This window comes from Amblyomma americanum, chromosome 4, assembly GCF_052857255.1.
Source record: "Amblyomma americanum isolate KBUSLIRL-KWMA chromosome 4, ASM5285725v1, whole genome shotgun sequence".
NCBI classification, from domain to species: Eukaryota; Metazoa; Arthropoda; class Arachnida; order Ixodida; family Ixodidae; genus Amblyomma; species Amblyomma americanum.
Genome location: NC_135500.1, coordinates 145,097,440 through 145,116,113, shown reverse-complemented (window position 1 = coordinate 145,116,113; position 18,674 = coordinate 145,097,440). Strand labels below are relative to the sequence as shown.

The window sequence follows — 18,674 nt, the reverse complement described above, 5'->3', positions numbered from 1 at the left end:
TTCTAATGAGAGGGCTGATTATTTAGCTAAGTCCGGCCTTGGGGGACCTATTGTCCCCCTCGTACCCAATACTGTCTTCTTGACGGCAGCACGCTTCCAACGGTTCCAGCGCCTCTACTACTTGAGCCATGAGCCTCTCCTTGCTGTAGTGGATTCCCAACATCTGGCATTTCCTTGGAGTGTGCGGATGTGCAGTTCGAGGAAATGTGAGGTGTCCATGACCTTCTTGCGTTGCAGAATACCGCGACTAAATCTATCTGTGCCGATCAGGGTTATCGCTGACCAACCTTTGTGAGTCTTGTGGCAAAATAGAGTCAATAGATCACTTTTTCCTCTTTTGCCGGCGGCTCGCTTCTCTCCGCAGAACATATATACTCGGAGATCCCCCTCGCTCGACTGGGGCTCCCTCTATCTAATCATATCCTACTCTCCTTTGGGGCAATAGCCAAGGGATATGCCTTGAAATAATAATAATTGGTTTTGGGGGGAAAGGAAATGGCGCAGTATCTGTTTCATATATCGTTGGACACCTGAACCGCGCCGTAAGGGAAGGGACAAGGGAGGGAGTGAAAGAAGGGAAGAAGGAGGTGCCGTAGTGGAGGGCTCCGGAATAATTTCGACCACCTGGGGATCTTTAACGTGCACTGACATCGCACAGCACAAGGGCGCCTTAGCGTTTTTCCTCCATAAAAACGCAGCTGTCCTGAAACCTGTGTGCGATTTTATTCACGGCTATATAATTGCATCAGGTCGATTCTTATGCTAAAATGTGAATTCACGGCTTTTTCATTTCCTTTTCTTTCACCTTCTTTCTCCAAATTTGCGTCTTCACAAAATTATCCAATTACTCCACTCCTTACCCATGTGTGCTTTTGTATCAACAATGTACCCTGGCCAATCCCCATGGAGGAGAAAAAAACTTCCTTCATGCCAATCCCCCATCGTGGGTACGTGCCATTCATCCAGAGGCCATGATGATCATCATCATCATCAAATACCTGCAAAACCATGCTGCAAAAACTCCCCAAACGAATCTGGTGGCCAGGTGGCTCTGCCCTCTTGTATCAAAACATGGCCGCCGTCGGGGAGAGCCTAATGCTTGAAAGAGGTAGGTGTGGTTACGGGTTTACGTATGTATTTTATTGAAAATGTAATGACCGTCACTTTAGCGAAAGTGGAAATGCTTATCGAAACGCTTGCACCTGAAACGAATATATAGTGTAGCCTTGTGTATGCTTGGCACCGCGCCTCCCGGAGCAGAACCAGCTCGTTTGCTTCTGCTTGCGCCACTCTTATTTTGCCTGTATCTCGAATATTTATACTTCGTGCGCGCTCTGTACACGTTCGAGCAATATTTCCGCCAGTTTTCAGACTTCGGCATTCCACAACCGGCGCTAGCGATTGTGTCTTGGGCAAGCTCGAACCTTCGAATAACTGGCATTGTAACTTGTTTGGTTACTTTACAGACATCAAGCGGGCCTGCGAGCTGCTTGAGAAACTTCAGCGCAGTGAGTAACACATACCAATTGCTGGGCCGTTGGACATGCGCCGTTATTTTCTAGTACCTCATTTTATTTGCCTCTATTCGCGTGCATACGTGATGTAATGGTTGTCCTACATACCATGTTCCCAGTGTTCCTTTCACATGCTGTGTGCGCTGTGTGTACGATTTATTGTCGACACATCTGTCCATGTTATTGCTTTCAGCATTTAAGTTGAGCGCTACTGAGCGTGTGGTTGACATGCAATACTCTCCTGCGCGCTCGTACTTGACAGGTGGTGAAGTCCCAGCGCAGAAGCTAGCTGCGCTTCAAAAAGTGCTTCAGAGTGAATTTTGCAACGCCGTGCGAGAAGTCTACGAACATGTTTACGAAACTGTCGACATCTCGGGAAGTCCGGACATCCGAGCCAGCGCCACAGCCAAGGTGCGTCTTGTAAGCGGCTGGCTTACTGATCACGTGAAACGGTTTGACTTAAATCACTGTGGCTGCTCGAAGTAGACAGTAAGATCTCGGTGCTGATTGTGAATCTTGTATCACGCATTTCATCACGAGCTTTGCTGTCACTGAATTCCAGTGCTGTTATGTTACTCTGTTTTGGAATGGGAATTTAATTCCAAAAGTGACGCGTAAGGATCAAGTGAGCCTTTGGGCTGTGGTTCAGCAGTATGTTACCGAGATTGTCATAGGGAAGGTGTCTTTGTTATCAACTTGCATGAGTCTTGTTTGCATGAAAGCAAAATAAATGAGTTAACTGATAAGAAGAGTGAAGTACTTAATAAAAAAGCTTAGGCAAGGTATTCCTTCTGCCGTCCTTGGCATTGAGGTCACAGCCTGTAATGATTCGGTAAGAGCTTGGCTGGAGTACCAAAATGTTCTGTACGAGGTGCTTTGTTTGGCTCTAGCCTGACTTGCACAAGCTTTCGTTGGCTACTACAGCTGACGGCTTTGTCACTAGGTAGGAATCTGAAGTTATTTTTGTATCTAAAAAAGTAAATGACATTCCAGCAACACGTGACTCAGATAATTGGTGCCAGTTCAGTGCTGCTATTATATTGTTTCTGGCCTCTCTTGCACATGCTTTGTGCATTGTTTTGGTTCTCTTTTCATTGGTTCCGTGCTCTGCCCTTCACATTCCAGCTGTTTGATCTGTGGTTATCGTGCCAGCCTTTTTTATGACATTCCTTATGCATGCTGTGAGAGTGATGTATTATTCGTGAGCCACACTCTAGAATGATCATTTATGGGATATTGCTTTCTGTGCGCTTCCTTTGTGTGAAAGAGCAGAATGTTGATAGAAAAGCTACTGGGTAGGCAACTTTCTGCCAGCATCTGTTTGCTATCATGTCAACAAGTTGATAGAAAAGCTACTGGGTAGGCAACTTTCTGCCAGCATCTGTTTGCTATCATGTCAACAAGTGCATAGCTACAAACACAATATTAATTTATTGATTGTCGTCCTGTAAGCACTGGTTTTTTATGAATTTTCAATTTACATACATTGGTCCTGAATGCAAGATTGATACTCCTAAGAAGCAGGCTCTGTAATCTTCCCTGAAAAGTGTCCAAAGTGTTACGCAGCTTTGCAATGTATACAGCTTTCCAGGTTTTTAATAATACTGCACAAGCATTGACTGCCTGGTGCTGTGGCGTTGAGGCAAAGCAGTGCAGAAATTGGGGGAGGGAACGAGCATGTGCACTGTTCATGCTACTGGAGTGAGTGTCATCTGCGTGGCTGTTCTCCTTTAAGCGAAGCAACCTTGCGAAGCAAGTTTTCTGCCAGGTTTGTGAGAGTGCTTGCTTCTATCTGCTGCATGCCTGCGGCTCTGGATTGTTGCAAATGCGTAATGTTTCATGCAAGATGCTAGGTCCCGATTGCATATGCGGATAGTTTCTCGAAAGCGCTTGATTTTTGTAAGTGACGATTGCTACTGGTTTCTTGGGCATGCTAGGCTGTTTATCGCAATAGGGTGCTCTTTCCAGATGTCACCTGCACTATATGCAGCGCAAATAATTGGAGGGGACACTTAAGCTTTGCCTTGAGGGTATGAAGCGATAGCGTAATGGGTTCTCATATATGCAGAATTGGTCTTTCTCGCATAGATCCCTAGGAGCACTCACACCTTTCCTGGCACTGTGGTGAAGCAGTTAAGCGATGCGCCGCTGCCCTGGGATAGCAGGTGCTGCCACCGGAGGGCCTTGTGCGACCCAGGTTGCTCCGCCCGAGCGACCATTAATTAATTTAACTACCACCTGCTACTATGGGCAGGTTGTGATGATGCCGCAAGGTCACGTGACGTAGGTGGCCCACCTACCTCCTAGGTTGCTTCTCTGGGGATTTTTCATGGATTTTTTGCTCACAGTCCACACTGCTGGATTTTCTGCGACACGAGCTCTTTAACACTATCGCATTAAAAACCGTTGGTTGCAGCTTCTTGGGGCTCTGATGCATAACGACCGATGATTGGCAGGGGTTGTTTTGCACTGATCGGAACAGCCTAGCAAACGACGCTCACTACAAGAGCAGGAATAGTGAGCATGCCCTTGCCCTCACATGCTTTCTCTTCTTCATATTCAGGCGCAGCAACACAGGTCAGTCAATAAGGGAGTAATTACTCATTGGCATCCACACAAGCGCAGCCGGCTACAAAGGAAAGCTATACAGCTTGCTCAGAGACTTCGCAGGTAAAGAAGGGTTTAGGGGGATTCCCCTAAACATTTGACCAGGACAGTCGATGCTCTCGTGATACTAATAAAAATCGGAAGGCTGTACAATGAGGTGTGCAGTGGGTGGTTTTATCGTGAGACATCACAAGTGGGTCAACTAAGTGCATATGAAATGAATGCAAATGCACCCACTTGGAAGCTCAGGTGTACATTAGCCCATCCCTCCCAATGCAGGCAACAGTTGCAGCATTTGCAGCTAGTGAGGGCCATGCACACCCGCGGGTCGTCGAGTTGCCCAAGACGGATGAGGGTCTTGGCTTCAATGTGATGGGAGGCAAGGAACAGAACTCTCCGATTTATATATCGCGGATCATCCCGGGGGGCGTGGCTGACCGTCATGGGGCCCTCAAGCGCGGTGACCAACTGCTCTCGGTCAATGGTGTGGTGAGTTGTACTACTATTCTTACCAGCAACCTTGGCTTGAAGCGGCTTAAGCTTTCAGGGCCCACTTGTGAACTGTGCTGAGCAGTTGTCAGCCTGAAGTGTTTGTTCGGGAACTATGTGTGGCTCATAACTTCAGTGGAGATGCTAGGAACTATACCTTTGTGCAGCTGCTGCTTGAATGGAACAGAAACTCCTTTCAGAAACTCTGCTTCAGAAACTCCTTTGTATACTTTACGGGCGCCAACTGGCTCCACATCCTTTGTTTTGCTGGCAAATTTTCCTGAAGTTTAATGATACAGGTACTGAGTGTTTTGATGTGCCAGTGGATACATTCACAAATTTTGACTTCCTAAATTAGGAGCTTAGGGTACATTCATTTGATGATTAGAACTTCTTCGGCACCTCAGGCTTGGCGCGTTATGGCCTTGATGGCTGCTGCACTGCAAAACCCCAACATAATGCATTATACATATGTTGATATGCTACCACTGTTTTTTGTTTGTGATTTCAAAACAGCCTAAATTGGCAAAAATGCATTTTTTTATCTATGTTCTGCAGGTTCTGTTTGTTGTACGATTCAGCTTTGGGTGATTGACCCTTCATATAATGATTTCGGCTCGACCTCCTCACTCAGGAGCTGAACACAAGAGGAATTAACATTTTTTTCCTCTTCTACCTTGTACTATTAGTAATGACAGTCACTTTTCACTGTGTACGTCTTTTTGTGCTTTTGTTTGTAACCCAGTACAACAGCTTGTAGAAGTAAATAATCGTAGATCTGTCTACATTGCTTTCATTGCATTATTATAAAGTTGATTCTCGATATTTAGAAGTCGAAAGGAGTTGAACATTTGTTGGAAATGCGTGGAGTTTGAATTAAGGGCCACGTTTTTTAATACAACTGTTGCTGTCAGGACCAAAGTATCAATTCGTATAAACCAGAGGTTGGTAGCACAGTGAGGCAGCATGATGAGATGAGGACGAATGGAGAGTCAACCAAAAGGAAGGTGCTGAACTGCCTCATTCCGCTGTTTATGATGAACAAGCTCAGATCAAAATTTTAATTCATCGCAAGTTTGAATTAAGCTAGTTTCACTTAACTTAACAAAGGTCCACGCTATTATTGTTACACCTTTATTATGGTAGTGATTGCCATAGTGTGATGCGTCTGGGCACAACACCCCTACTTTGCATCCCTTTGTTGTTTTTGATCTTCCTTGTTTGTGCTGTTGCAGAGTGTGGAAGGCGAGAACCACGAGAAGGCAGTGGAGCTCCTGAAGGCAGCCCAAGGCACAGTCAAATTGGTTGTCCGCTACACCCCCAAGGTGCTGGAAGAGATGGAGATGCGATTTGACAAGCAGCGTGCCACTCGTCGTAGGGTAAATGCCTCCTGAATGCACTGAGGCATCCAGGAAGCAGTACACAACCCGTGTGGATGCGAAGGTGCTACATTTGCACTTTGCTTGCCCTTGCTTTACTGACCCTGTTGTCACAAGGAAAGTGGCTTTTGACGATACCATTCGACGTGTGACAGTTGCCGCCCCCAAGGAGCTCTGCAATGTTTTTGTTCAATTTTTCCTGCTTCTATTTTTAATCTCTCGCTATCCTTGTAACCATCTTGCTTGAGGATGGTTTGCATATGTCATTGGATAACAATTATTGTAGTGGGCCCCTCTTTTTCTTGCATGAGATGGGAGGGGAATGGACGTTTAGAAGGGCTGTATTAACAGTGAAAGTAAAAAGAAAACGTATTGTGCAGTACGGTGACGCATGGTTTGTCGAGGACCAATAAGAGTGTGGCATTGACGAAGGGTGTTGCTGGGCCCCTTTTATTTCATGGAGGTCTGAAGCATTTGGATTCATTTCTAGGCAGTGGCCCTAAGGATGGCAGCTTAAAGGTAGAAAGGCCAACAATGCATGCTACACTACAAACATGTTGCCTGTGATTAAAGCACTGTGGACATCCTCCTTTTATGCTTTGGGAAACACATGAGTGTTTAATGTTGAGGGGTGGCGTGATTTCACACTAGGTTACTGATAGATGTTGTGTTTGCCTGGGAAATGAAGTCTTATTGGAATGCCGAGTCTTTTGCCTTACTTCTGAAATCAGTGCCAGTGAGTCAGTCCAAGATTAATTTGCTCATTCTGCTGTACTTCTTTCTTGAAAGTGCAGCCCTTTTCAACTTGAATTTTGGTATGAGTTGGAAAAGTTTCTTGCTTACAAAATCAGTGTGACCTTGCTTTGATGAGTGCCACTGTGGGATATTCTTTTCTAGCCGTTATATGCTAAGCCTAGTAAAATGTGTCATCCACAGAGGGGCGTAGTGAAATCTTCAAAGTTTCTTGATTCATATCGGGTATGCTTCATAATCGATTGGTTCAGTGGCAGGTAACCGTCAAAGTTAAGAGCTACCACCTGACTTGAAGCAAGACATTTGTTGCACTAAAGCATTTGTGATTGTTGCACCCTTGCATTGCTAGTATATTTTGGGGGGTTATGTTAGACTTCTGACCCATGTGCAATGCAGGTTTTTTTTTATTATTAAATATAGTTTGCATTGATGAGGCTGGTTTGTTCAGGCCTGCAAAGCCACGTTTGTTATACAATGTACTTTCCTTAATTTGAGCTCCGCATAATTCAAATTTTCGGTCTCGTTCAAGTTCAGATTATCGACAGCTGACTCTACATGAAGCATATATTGACCATGCATGGCATAGATAACACAATTGTGCTCAAACATACTGAGTTGGTCAACAGTATCGTCAGTAATATAGATCCTTTATGATTACGAATTGCATTTAGCACTTTGTCTAAGACAGTCCGAAATCTGTCGTCAGATTGCATTACTGACTAGCCTTGCAAAAGATTCTTCATTATAATTGTGCGTAGGTTGTCAAGTTAAAGATTGTTACTTGGTAGAGCCGACTAAAACAAGATATGCATGGCCAGCATGAACCAGCTACTTGCTGTTTTTGTGCACACATTTCAGAAAGCTTGTGCACATCCTCGCCCTCCTTGCACGTATATGTGTGAGATCTCATGCAGGCAAGCTTTTTCGTGGAAGAAGGATCTTTAGAAACATCTGTTAATGTGTTTGTTCTTGGGGGCAGGCAGTGTGTATTTATAAAGTCTCATGTTGTTTGCAACTGCACTAATGTAGAGTACAAGTTTTCTTTGTATGTGACTGATGTGGGCATATGCATCTGAACGTACTTTAGTACAGCCACCTCGGAGGGGTTTATTACCCATAAATGGCACGATTTTGCGCACGGCACTTCTGACGCGCTGGTTTTAGCCCACATTCTTTTTAAGTTCACTGCAAGCAGACCCCACAGCCTTCAGGCCTCTTACTCACTTTTCATATGAATTGTGGTTAAAACGGAAAGCTTGGCTTCTTGGGTAGCTGTCCTTATCTTAACAAAGGGCGATAGAGTGCAAGGGTGAAAAGACGGGGGAAAGCTATGCGGCTTGCCCTTTTGGTGACACTGTTGCTAGTTGTTATGCATCCACTTGTTACAATCCATCGTTTGAAAAATTACTAAGTAACACTAATTTCTTTTGCTGCTGGCTTTATTTCACTGTCTGTTGGGGGAGTGGAGAGATGCATTCCAATCGAAACTAGTGGGGTTTTGCTACCAGAGGGACTCAATGTTGCTGGAGCAAGTATATAAAAAGGTATTTGCTGAAACTTACTACAGCAACTTGCTGATGTAATGTTGCATGTACTAGTAATGCATTTTTCTATGGTAGGTGCCTCACTTTGCGGCTGTGGTAACATCGGGTACTAACACTGTGCAATGTTATTTCATTTTGTTTCGTCCTTTGTCTTGTTTTGTTGTTAGCCTGTTTTTGAGAAGTGGTGCCTGCATGGTTATGTAGCTGTGAGAGCACTTGATTGGATTTCACCTGACGTTGGTATGTTAACATTATGTCTGCAATGCCTTTGCTTGGGAAACCTCATTTGAAAGCATGTTACTTTATTTTGTAGAGCTCACCATGCCTTGTGAACTACTTACTATAGCTGTGTAAAACCTTGTAAAGCTCCATATAGTTATTCTAAACACTGTATGTTCCAGATAAATATCCAAGATGAGGCCATGTGTAGCCCTATAAAGATCTTTACACACTGCTTCTGTTTGAGCCTTTTTGAAGATTCTTTAGGGTGTGTTGGAGGGAAAACATTACATACGGTTTGGAGGCCAGTTAAATCTAAACCTGCCGCATGTCCCACATGCAGCCTTGGCCGTCATTGAAGGTGAGCAGAGAACACTGTGGACTGCTGCAATGCGCATACATATGGAGGCCATCCTGTTTATACTACCAGTAGTACTGCAGTGTTTCTTTCTTTTTTTTAAGGACGGTATTTCACATTTCACGTAGGCAACACCCAATATGTTTTAGGCAGATAGCACCCATTGTATGTTTGTTAGGTAGCTTTGGTTTTGCATTATTGGTGACAGTAAATAAGGTCAACTTTGGCCATTCACTCTGTATGCAACATTCAGACCATCACAGCTTTACGGCTCATATTTGAACAGCGCAAAAAAACAACGGACACAACGAAGAAAGGACACCACAAGCGCTTGTGGTGTCCTTTCTTCGTTGTGTCCCGTTGTTTTTTTGCGCTGTTCAAATATGAATCAGTACCAACTCGCCCAGTTCGCAGCTTTAGCTTTACGGCTCACTGAAGAGCAATACAGATGGGGTGATTCATAACCAGAAGAAATTCACTGCCTTTCGCTGTAGGTGTCTGTGATGATGTCAAATGCGCGGTGTCGCGCTGGCTGCATTTTCTGTTGCATATTCTTTATTCTAAAAAAGCCATCACTCCCCCCCTCCCCGCCCCCCCTTTTTTTTTCATCTTACCTTTGCAATATCTTAATGTTTGATGACTGAGTTATTTGTAGAATTCAGGACAGGAACTGAAAGCTCACTTTGTGCAATGTACTTTTCTGCACTTTTGTTTGCGTCAACTCACAGTGCTGGGTAATCTGTTGCTGTACCATCTGCATTGTCATTTTCAAACAGACCGTAAAAATAATTGTAACAATGACAGTGCATTTGGTATACAATGATGTGAATGTAGCAGTTTTGTAATGGGTGGCTTTTCACACAAGACGACAGAGTTAGACACACATTTTCTTTGCATTTTTTCAAACATAGCTTCCATTTATTTTTATTCTCAAGTCCTACATCTCACTTTCCACACATAAAGCTCATATATATATTATGTATATGTACCTCTTCTGTATTTGCAAGTTTACATTGTTTGCATTTTGCGAATAGTGTTCGGTCCTTTCTTTAACGTTGTATGAAGGCATTTATGTGGAAATGTATGAATAAAAGAGAAAAACCACAACCTAGAGCAATGTCGTTTTGATTGATGCAAAAGCAAAGGTTCATTGTCTGCTCAAGTCTGATTGTCCCCTAGAGCGTCGAATGGTTAGATTGTTTGCCATAAAGCACCCCGAGATTGAGGTGCTAGTTAGAGTGCAAATATACCTTAACAACACAACACAGATTTTTGGGTTTTGGCTACCATATTGTTTTCGGTAAGCTTTACAGGTGATTGAAATAGCTGCTGACATAGTCATCATCAACACTGATAGCTTGTATTGCTTGTCATGTCTGATTTGCAGAGCTAGTCTGCAGTAGAGGAGGTGTTGACTCCCTGCTAAAAAGGAACAGTAATAGAAAGCCTCACAGCAACATCAACATTGACACCAACAGCCAAGGACTCATTTCGTAACATTTAATTCATTGGGCAACACTTTCTAGGAGAACAGAATAATGCAGGCAAGACTCAAACCTGGGTGTTCTAGGCCAACGTTTGAGGAATGGCTGCATCAGCTGAGCTGTGCTTATTTTCCCCATGAAAAACTATACATTCGCTTCAACAGACCTTGTATAATCAAACATGACATAATAACAATGGGGCACATGTACAAGAAACATTTCTCCTAGGGACAGCGGCAAAAACCCAAGTCCAAAATACAAGACAATATGGCGGTCCGGGCCGCTTCTAATATGCTTCACTAAGAGAGAAAACGTCCATAGATGTATCGTAGTAATGACCAAGAGTACCGTATATACAGCAGATGTACACATAAAAGTAACACCCAGACAGTTGCAGATAGTAGATAGTACACTCACATTATCACATTATTTTGATGTGTTTCGTAACAACCATGTTGCGCAGCATGAGAGAAACATTTTTTATCATGCACACATATATAGTATTTTTTTTTAGCTGTTGCTTATTACTCGTTAGACTAGTTAGTTCAGGCTGTCAACTGTCTCAACAGTTGGTTATTACTTGATGGCCTTGATGGTGGTGTCTGGATTGCATGGCCATGCTTTGGCATTTGACAGTTGTCTTTACACGGTTTATGTATGACAGGAAAGAGATTGCTTCTGGGAGTGCCGGGGAGGATCAGTATGCAAGACGGCATTTATGGTGTGCAAAAGCTTGGTGCAAAGTGCTTTTTTGGTGAACTGTTGTTACATTGATGGCACCACATTCTACAGAGTAAGACCAGGGATCAGGTGTTCAGTGTGGTTCACAGGTTTTCTTTAAGAGAAGACGGCCTTCATTTTGACCACCCTTTTGATTTTATGCTAGGAAGTATAAAAAAAGAGTCCTTGCTTTGAGCCTGCGCTTTTAAGTCTATAGGGGAGTGACAAAAAAGCAACATTCGATCGTGTAGCTGGTGCAAAAGCGGCATACTGTAATAGCCACATGAACGGCATCCACTATGTCTACATGTGTTGGTGGTATTTACAGTTTATATAACAGTTGACCTCGATGAGCTTAAGTCGAGTTTTTCAGTGGCTAGAAGTCATGACACATGACAGATGACGAAACACAAAAGCGGCATAATTGCAGTGCCTTTTTTTTTCTTTGCCAGTGAGATCTACGTGTTTCCAGACTGATCTTGACTAGCGTGGATGAGCTTTGTGTCCATTGCTCTGAGAAGGCTATCTTCGACTAGCTACTCGTATACTGTGCACTAGTCCTTACAACTGTCTGACCACCTCCGCCTTGTGTATATACACTAACACTGTACGCCTCTCGGATTAACAAGGCAATTTATCGCGCGCTACTATCCTTCGCTGCAGCTAGCTCGAAGACAGTGGTAAGTAACAGTTAACGCGAAGACATAAACCAGGCCGACAAGACGAACTGGACACCGCACTGCAAGCAACTGACAAACAACTGTGCTGGATTCCTAATGCAGGATCTTGCATAAAACTAAACGTGCCTCGCGGAAGATTCTCATGCTAAGGCCCATGGCTCCCCAGTGGCCGGATCATGCGCAGGGTGAGTTAGTTCCATAGAATCCTGTTCATGGAAAAGCTTTCTTGGTTTTCCCAGTGTTAAAGATTTGCAGTCGCGGGAGCTGCATGGCTAGGTGGTGTGTAGTGAATGTACAGCTTGTGCATCGCAGTCGAACTGCAATTTACGGGGACCAAAGGCGCATGGTGGTGCCGCCTGTGCGTGCAAGGACGCTGTTGAGCCAGTCACAGCATTTTACCTCTCCACGGCATTTTCACAAAACAAAAAAAAGGACGCCGACAGCGCGCGGAGCTTCCTGTAACGAACTGAACAGTAGGTTTGACTCGGCATGCACAGTTACCAGATGAGAAGTGGCAGGCTACCGTTATGTTGCAGCATGTTTGAAGAGCGAAGGAATGCCTGAAGCTCTACCAGTTATCTAATACCGGATGTCCTCATATGGTCCGAATGACCTCATCCTGAACAGGATATCCGGAGTATATTTCGGGTGTACGACCAAACGTCATTCATTAAGGTGTCCCAGTTTGCACGTTGCTGGACGACACGAGGATCGGCCATCCTATATAGCAGAACAATATTGTGGCACTGAACTCAAATCAAGCCAGCTTTAGTTCGTGCATACGGCTCTCAGTACATACAAACTGCAGGTTTAATTGCAAGAAACGTATATACAATAGTGATGTAATAATCATTGATTCAAGAAATTTTACACATTCAAGGTAAATTTATTGACTCTAGATGTTAAATCTTGAGGATAAATCTTATATTTGCTGTTTAACCAGGCCTTATGTACTGCATGTTTCTGGTGAGGATGAACTCAAAAGGCTTTGCGTAATTTGTTTTTGTCAGAATCGACCACAAGCGAAACAAAAAAAGCTCTATTAGAATTACTGTTGATGCTGCCCAAAATAATTCACCAAATAATGCACATTCCATTCCAAATCGTCATCTTGCGTTCCGAAAAGAGATTAAAAAGTTGCTGCAGGGCAAGTTTGAGTATGTTCTGAGGCCGGGCAAGAAAACGAGATGAGGACTTGTTGAGGATAAGTAGCGGACATACTCTGGATGTCCTGAGGACGTATTTTTGTCTGAAGTGTGCTCAGTAGACGTGGTGCAATAGGTGTGAACAGGCTTGGTGGTGCGATATGCCTTGTTCTTGTCTGCTGCGAAGTTTAATGCAAAAAAAAAATTGCACTGTCCCTTGCTTTTGAACCTGTACCATGGTTGCGGAATTGCCAGGCAGGTACGGAAAGGCTTCAGAACATTTCGGTTACGCTTTTTTTATTGCGAAGACGTAATAAACGGTGCGTACTGTTTCCGGCCAGGTGCGACAATGAAATTGACAGACACACGGTAGTTGCCAAGATAGAGTTGCAAACAGGACTAGTCTTAACACACGATTCTCAGAAAGGAATATGATGGCAGAGGAGGTGCATTGCAGCGCATTGTGCTTTACTCTCTATGCCAATAAATGTTCTGATGTAGCTTGCTAGCAGGTCAGTGAATGTTTTCATTGGCTGCGCCCCTATTGGAACCTAGCTTGAATAACATAGCGAAGGACATTGGCTGTAATTTCAGAAGGACGCAAATCGCTCTTTGGTCGCCCACGCCGCAATTGCTATTCCAAGTGCAATATGTCGTAGTTTCGCCTAGTAGTACAGCCTTTGTCAAAACTATATAGTTCACATACTGGGTTTGCTTCTGTATCATGTACTGTGGCTTGTTCCGTATCTTAATCCAAATCTTTCAATGATGTCAGGAACCTCGCCTATTCGGAGCTTAGGTCATACGGGGTCACTAGGGGGTCCCAACATCAGACTTCGAAGCAAACCCCTTGGGCTGTATATTTCTGACGAAGGCTGTATATCTAATCCTCGGCTCAAACCTCATTCACTTCACGAGCAGATGCGACGCCATAGGGTGTGTTCATGACATCACATGGCGGCACCTACTACGTTCTGACGTCGCTATAACACAAGATCGACCTTGCGTTATATCGACGTTATCACGTGGCTATGACGTTGCATACGTTCGTTACTGCAGAATTCTTGCTTGGCCATGCTCAGTTTGGGCTTTGAGGACCCGTCGTTGTGCATGCTCCGGTCTCTCGCATTTAATGCATTCACATTTCGAACGCTGGAAAGAGTAACAGGGCCCGCTGCGCGCCGGCGCAAGGGATGAACGGGATGTACAGTGAAACGCAACTTCGGCAACGAGCATTACAATAACATAGATTTGGTGCGGGTGGGGCAAAAACGCTGGAACAGCCATCTACCGAAGACTCCGACTACAGTACGCCATCTTCTAGCACCCGTAGGCTAGCGCGCGGTAGAAGCGGATATTCTAGCGAGATTGAAAGACTTGTGGGTGTGTGTGTACGTGTCCTCTTTGCGAGTTGAGAGCGTCGCCGCCCACTCCGGAGCACTGCCACTGCGACGGCGGCGCTGCGACCCCGACCAGATCGGAGCAGGTAGCGTCGGGACTGCGCGAGACATCGCGTGAGGACGCGAGGCCTCGCGCCGCCCTTGGGCGCCGGGGTTTGATCCGGGCCGGAAGCCGACAGCGTCCGCCCCATGATTACATGTTCACAATCACACTGCTATACCTACACAGTTTCATCTACGAACACTACCACTACTGTATGATGCAAGGCAAGCAATCTGGGATCGTTGTGTGCGGGTCCGTAAGTACCATTTATAATTCCTTTTCTAGCTAGAGAACAGTTTCTTAGTACGCTGAAATTTGCATGCTAAATTTCGTTTTATAGCGCCTCGAACCGACATTTCGTGAAGTATAATCGGGCGAAACTTGTAAGCAGTTAAATTTGTATAAATTTGTACAAATTATCATAAAAGTATCAGTAAATAAAAGCGTTGGCAAGGCGCGTTACGCTGAAATAAACGACAGCTATGTGTTGTGTGGTGACGCCGCTACGCACTTTTTAGCCCCACTGATCTGGGGAAACTTATTATCGTCGTGTGTAGATTAATCCTCTTTTTGAGTACTTAATCGTCGTAGATACCAGATGACGTTCCACTCGTCGCTCCTACTCCAGCTGTGAGACGCTTAGTGAACAGAACCCGCCTACGCGCGTTCCCAGATTGCATGCACGTCCGCCGAGTCTATATATCGGCGTCGCTATATGTACAGACTGTGCTGGGAGTTGTGCTTCGTCATGTGTCGTGACCACGAGGTAGGCCGTCGCACCTCACTTGTGAGGCTTCTACAGGGAAGTTGGTGCATGTAACATCGAACAGACACGCCTAACGCACGTCGCCATCCCTCTCTTTCACATTCACACAGTCAGAGTGCGGTGATAGACAACTAATGCACAAAGAACACCCCGCGCATCGGTCGGTGGGCTCCCACGTGCAGAGGACGCTTTACCGTTAAGGGGCACGCGACGGCGTCACGCCACGTGGACTTGGACAAACAACACTGCAACTACTATACAGCTCGGACAGTCGTGGTGCGTGGTATTATTATTGTTTACATTACATGCGTGTGTGCGGGTTGTGGATGAGTATTAGCTGCCGCCGCGGGCGTTTTATCACAGTTTCCTCCTCTGTATGTATTATACAGCTACTTGTGACTGCTGCATGGCAACGACGCGAGGCGTCTATCCTGCGCTAAGCTCAGTGTTGTGGGGTTTCGCCGAGACGTGTTAGCCGCGCCTGCTGTTTTTTACAGCACGCCTTTCTTTATACAGGTCCGAGCACTCTTCTTTTCCAGATGCTGGTGGCCAATGGCCGCATGAGATCAGCCAAATGGCTGGTCCGATTTGCGATTAACGGTTGGTGCCGACACTCAAGGTCCGGCCGCAGCTCGAATGCTTAAGTTATTAGATAGCAATTGCCGCGGCCGGCAGAATTCTTTTCCTTCTGTTGTTTTTATTTATTTTAAATTAAACCACTACTACTGCTACTACTACTCAAGGTAATGACTGCAGCCGTCCTGGGCTCTGCTGCCAGGTAAGGCAAACGTTGCAGATATTGCGCCATTGGAATGTTCTGTAACCGGTGAAGGAGAAAATTTAGGTTCGCGTTTTGAAGAAGCCGGAAAATAGAGATTTAGCATAACGGATACCAGACCGGCAGGGTGTCTACCGCGCATGCGCAATGACAGTCGCGCGCCCCCATGTGGCCCGCTTGCACGTTAGTCTGGACGCCCTAAATCTCCAATAAATACTACAAATCCTGCATACTGCAGGGTCGAAGACTAACATTAAAGTTTTGTAAGTGTTTGTATTAGACAGTTCTTCATCTAGCTGGTTCGTTAAGAAGTTGAAAGTCTTGGGACCGTCATAACGGCGTATGTCGCCCCCAGGCGATACCCCAGTCCTCCACTGGTGCACTGGAACAGCTGTTATGATTCATGAAGAGGGGTGAGTATAAAATGGCTGCTTGCTACGACTAGTTCTGTAGAGGTTCTGAAAAAAAAAATGCGCAAAAACGAAGCCGCGTGACAAGCAGTCTCTGTAATTGCGCGTCGTTGTGACTGCTACGTATACGAGCAAGGAAAACGCAGTACTTAAATGGTGAAGCTATACATATAAAAACGTGTGGTGTTCCCGCCTGAAACGCGCGAAATATCTGAAACTGACCGTGCGTTTTTGTCGTGCATTCACACAAAAATATTTGTTGCTGGAATTGGAACACCAAAAAAAAAAAAGAACCGTGCTGATGCCGATAAAGTTCGTGGTGGTCGCGTACACATCTAGTATACTTTCTTACCCCTGCACCAGGCACTAAAACCCGTAGCTAAAATTCTGGTCGTTACCGCCATGAAATGAGCGCTTTTCCGAGGGCGCTGGCCAGACATCAGAGCCAGATGTTCGCCACAATCGCCACATTCTTGGGCTCATTACGTTTTGCAAATAAAAGTGGTATGGTGGAGTGCGAAATTTGCAAGGCGTCGAATATTTCGTACCACTGTTTGAAGTATTATTGAGGGCAGGTGGGCATAGATTTAAAGATCACATAAGCTAGAAGTCTAGTGTGAAAATTCAATTTCGAAAGTGAAAAAGAAAAAAAAAGCATAGATGGGATTGAAGAAGGAAACGTGGTTAGGAAATTCGGGGGCATTACATATCCTCTACCACAGAACACGGTGGAACGGAATACGGATGAAATGCAACTGTTGTCGCACTTTGCACCAGGCTCTGCAGCACCACATTTGCCGCATCGTTGCACACTACACACACACATAGCGATCGGCATATCGTACCACTCACGGCGCCAAGCAGCATCAATCAGCGACAGATGAGGACCATGTACAAAAACTGCGCTTTCCACGTCAACCGCAATGCTCGGTATCAGGTGTCACTCTCGTACTTTCGATATCTAGAACGCGTGCCTTCTGCAGTATAGCACCGTTCAATCACCACTACGCACTATTTAGTGGAGCACACACGTCCAGGCACTCGGTATCGGTTCGACCCAGAGCCAAACGCCGCTTTCCCGCTGACGCTATGTGCTAGCTTTGAAACTCCCAAGACGTCCCAATATAAACAAACTCGGGAAACTAGCGCGAAACCTTTATGTTGCATACGCTGCTAAGAAGTGCAACAGCGCTCTGAATGCATTCTTTCAGTGATTGTTATAGAAGAAATGTTCTTACCTACTTGCTTTTTTTTTTCGCTAACTTTTGGTTATAGTTTGGTTGAGTTTTGGTTTTGGCTGTTTTATTCTGTTCACCAGTAGATTACATGGTTTGGTTGATATTTTCATTATTCTGCGCTTATAGCGTAGCAGTGGTTCGCTGCGTTCGTGTAACACCGAGCACATATTCGAACAGGGCTGGGTCTTGCTTCCGCAACTGAACTGTTCGATTTTGAGCCCGCACGTTGTTAAACGTGCAGCCAAACCAAGCAGCTTACACAGCGGGAATGCGCGGCAAGCGGGAATTGACTCGGGGACGACCCAGATCACTATTCTGGCAACAATCCTTAAGCACACGGACAGACATACACTAGCATCTTCAGAAACATCAGCGTAGAAACACCGAACCTTTCGTGTTGCATGCCACACTCGTGACATACGGTGCGTACGTCGAAATAACGACGACCTGTGCACCTCTTTTCACAGGTCGGCAAGTCCATCTCGCACCGTAGCAGTGGCTCTGGTCCGAGCGAAACACCGCCATGCATTCCAGACACCACGGAGCCGACGCGGACAAGCCTCTGGACCGCTGCAGCTCCTCCTTCATGTTTGGTCTCGCGTTTTGCTGTCGTTCGCGCGGGAGCCATTTTAAACGCTATATTGCTTTGTTTCGTGGTATGGCCATGCTCACATCGACTAAGTATGTATGTACACGAGGGTAAACTACCGGGAGGAGAATTGGGAAGGCGAGATAGTCCACGTATTCCGGGGTATGTGCCACACTTGCTACGCCGCGGGCCGCGGCGGCTGCCTCTGCACACGTCGCGCAGCTCACGAATTGACTCCCCCCCCCCCCCCCCCTCCTCCCACTGCCTGACTTTGTCCAGCGGGCCGAGCTATGCACTTGCGTGGTGCTCTCGCAGTTCTGTCGTATACACCAATGCTTTAAATCTCTCAGGCAGCATCTAGCCCCACAGAAGGCAGTAGAGCGAAACATGCCAGCAGAAACAGTGAGAACAACGAAACATGCGTTTCGTAGTTTGCCTGTTTAGCGAGAACATCTTTTGCATTACTGTGCATCCCCGCCGCGGTGGCTCAGTGGTTAGGGCGCTCGACTACTGATCCGGAGTTCCCGGGTTCGAACCCGACCGCGGCGGCTGCGTTTT

General features: G+C 45.5%; 2 protein-coding genes across 3 annotated transcripts in view; one reads left to right on the top strand and one right to left on the bottom strand.

Moving 5' to 3' along the window:
• Positions 1 to 1,019: 1,019 nt before the first annotated feature.
• veli (L27 and PDZ_signaling domain-containing protein veli) lies at positions 1,020 to 9,970 on the top strand. Its single transcript, XM_077661912.1, has 6 exons — positions 1,020 to 1,108; positions 1,467 to 1,508; positions 1,777 to 1,925; positions 4,401 to 4,610; positions 5,846 to 9,139; positions 9,297 to 9,970. Exons 1-5 carry the CDS (start codon positions 1,072 to 1,074, stop codon positions 6,002 to 6,004), a joined length of 597 nt encoding a protein of 198 aa, XP_077518038.1. The 5' UTR covers positions 1,020 to 1,071; the 3' UTR covers positions 6,005 to 9,139; positions 9,297 to 9,970.
• LOC144128483 (vesicular glutamate transporter 1-like) overlaps positions 9,766 to 18,674 on the bottom strand; it is a 201,247-nt gene continuing 192,338 nt past the window's right edge. For both annotated transcript variants that reach the window (XM_077661911.1, XM_077661910.1), the window contains exon 16: positions 9,766 to 18,580. The gene's annotated coding sequence lies outside the window, so the exon portion shown is untranslated. The remainder of the gene's footprint in view (positions 18,581 to 18,674) is intronic.

Bases quoted from the DNA above. Each gene is read 5' to 3' on its own strand.
- veli (XM_077661912.1), top strand. From the start codon at position 1,072: ATGGCCGCCGTCGGGGAGAGCCTAATGCTTGAAAGAG. The intron at 1,109-1,466 runs GTAGGTGTGGTT...GTTACTTTACAG, and splicing joins GAGCCTAATGCTTGAAAGAG to ACATCAAGCGGGCCTGCGAG. The intron at 4,611-5,845 runs GTGAGTTGTACT...GTGCTGTTGCAG, and splicing joins TGCTCTCGGTCAATGGTGTG to AGTGTGGAAGGCGAGAACCA.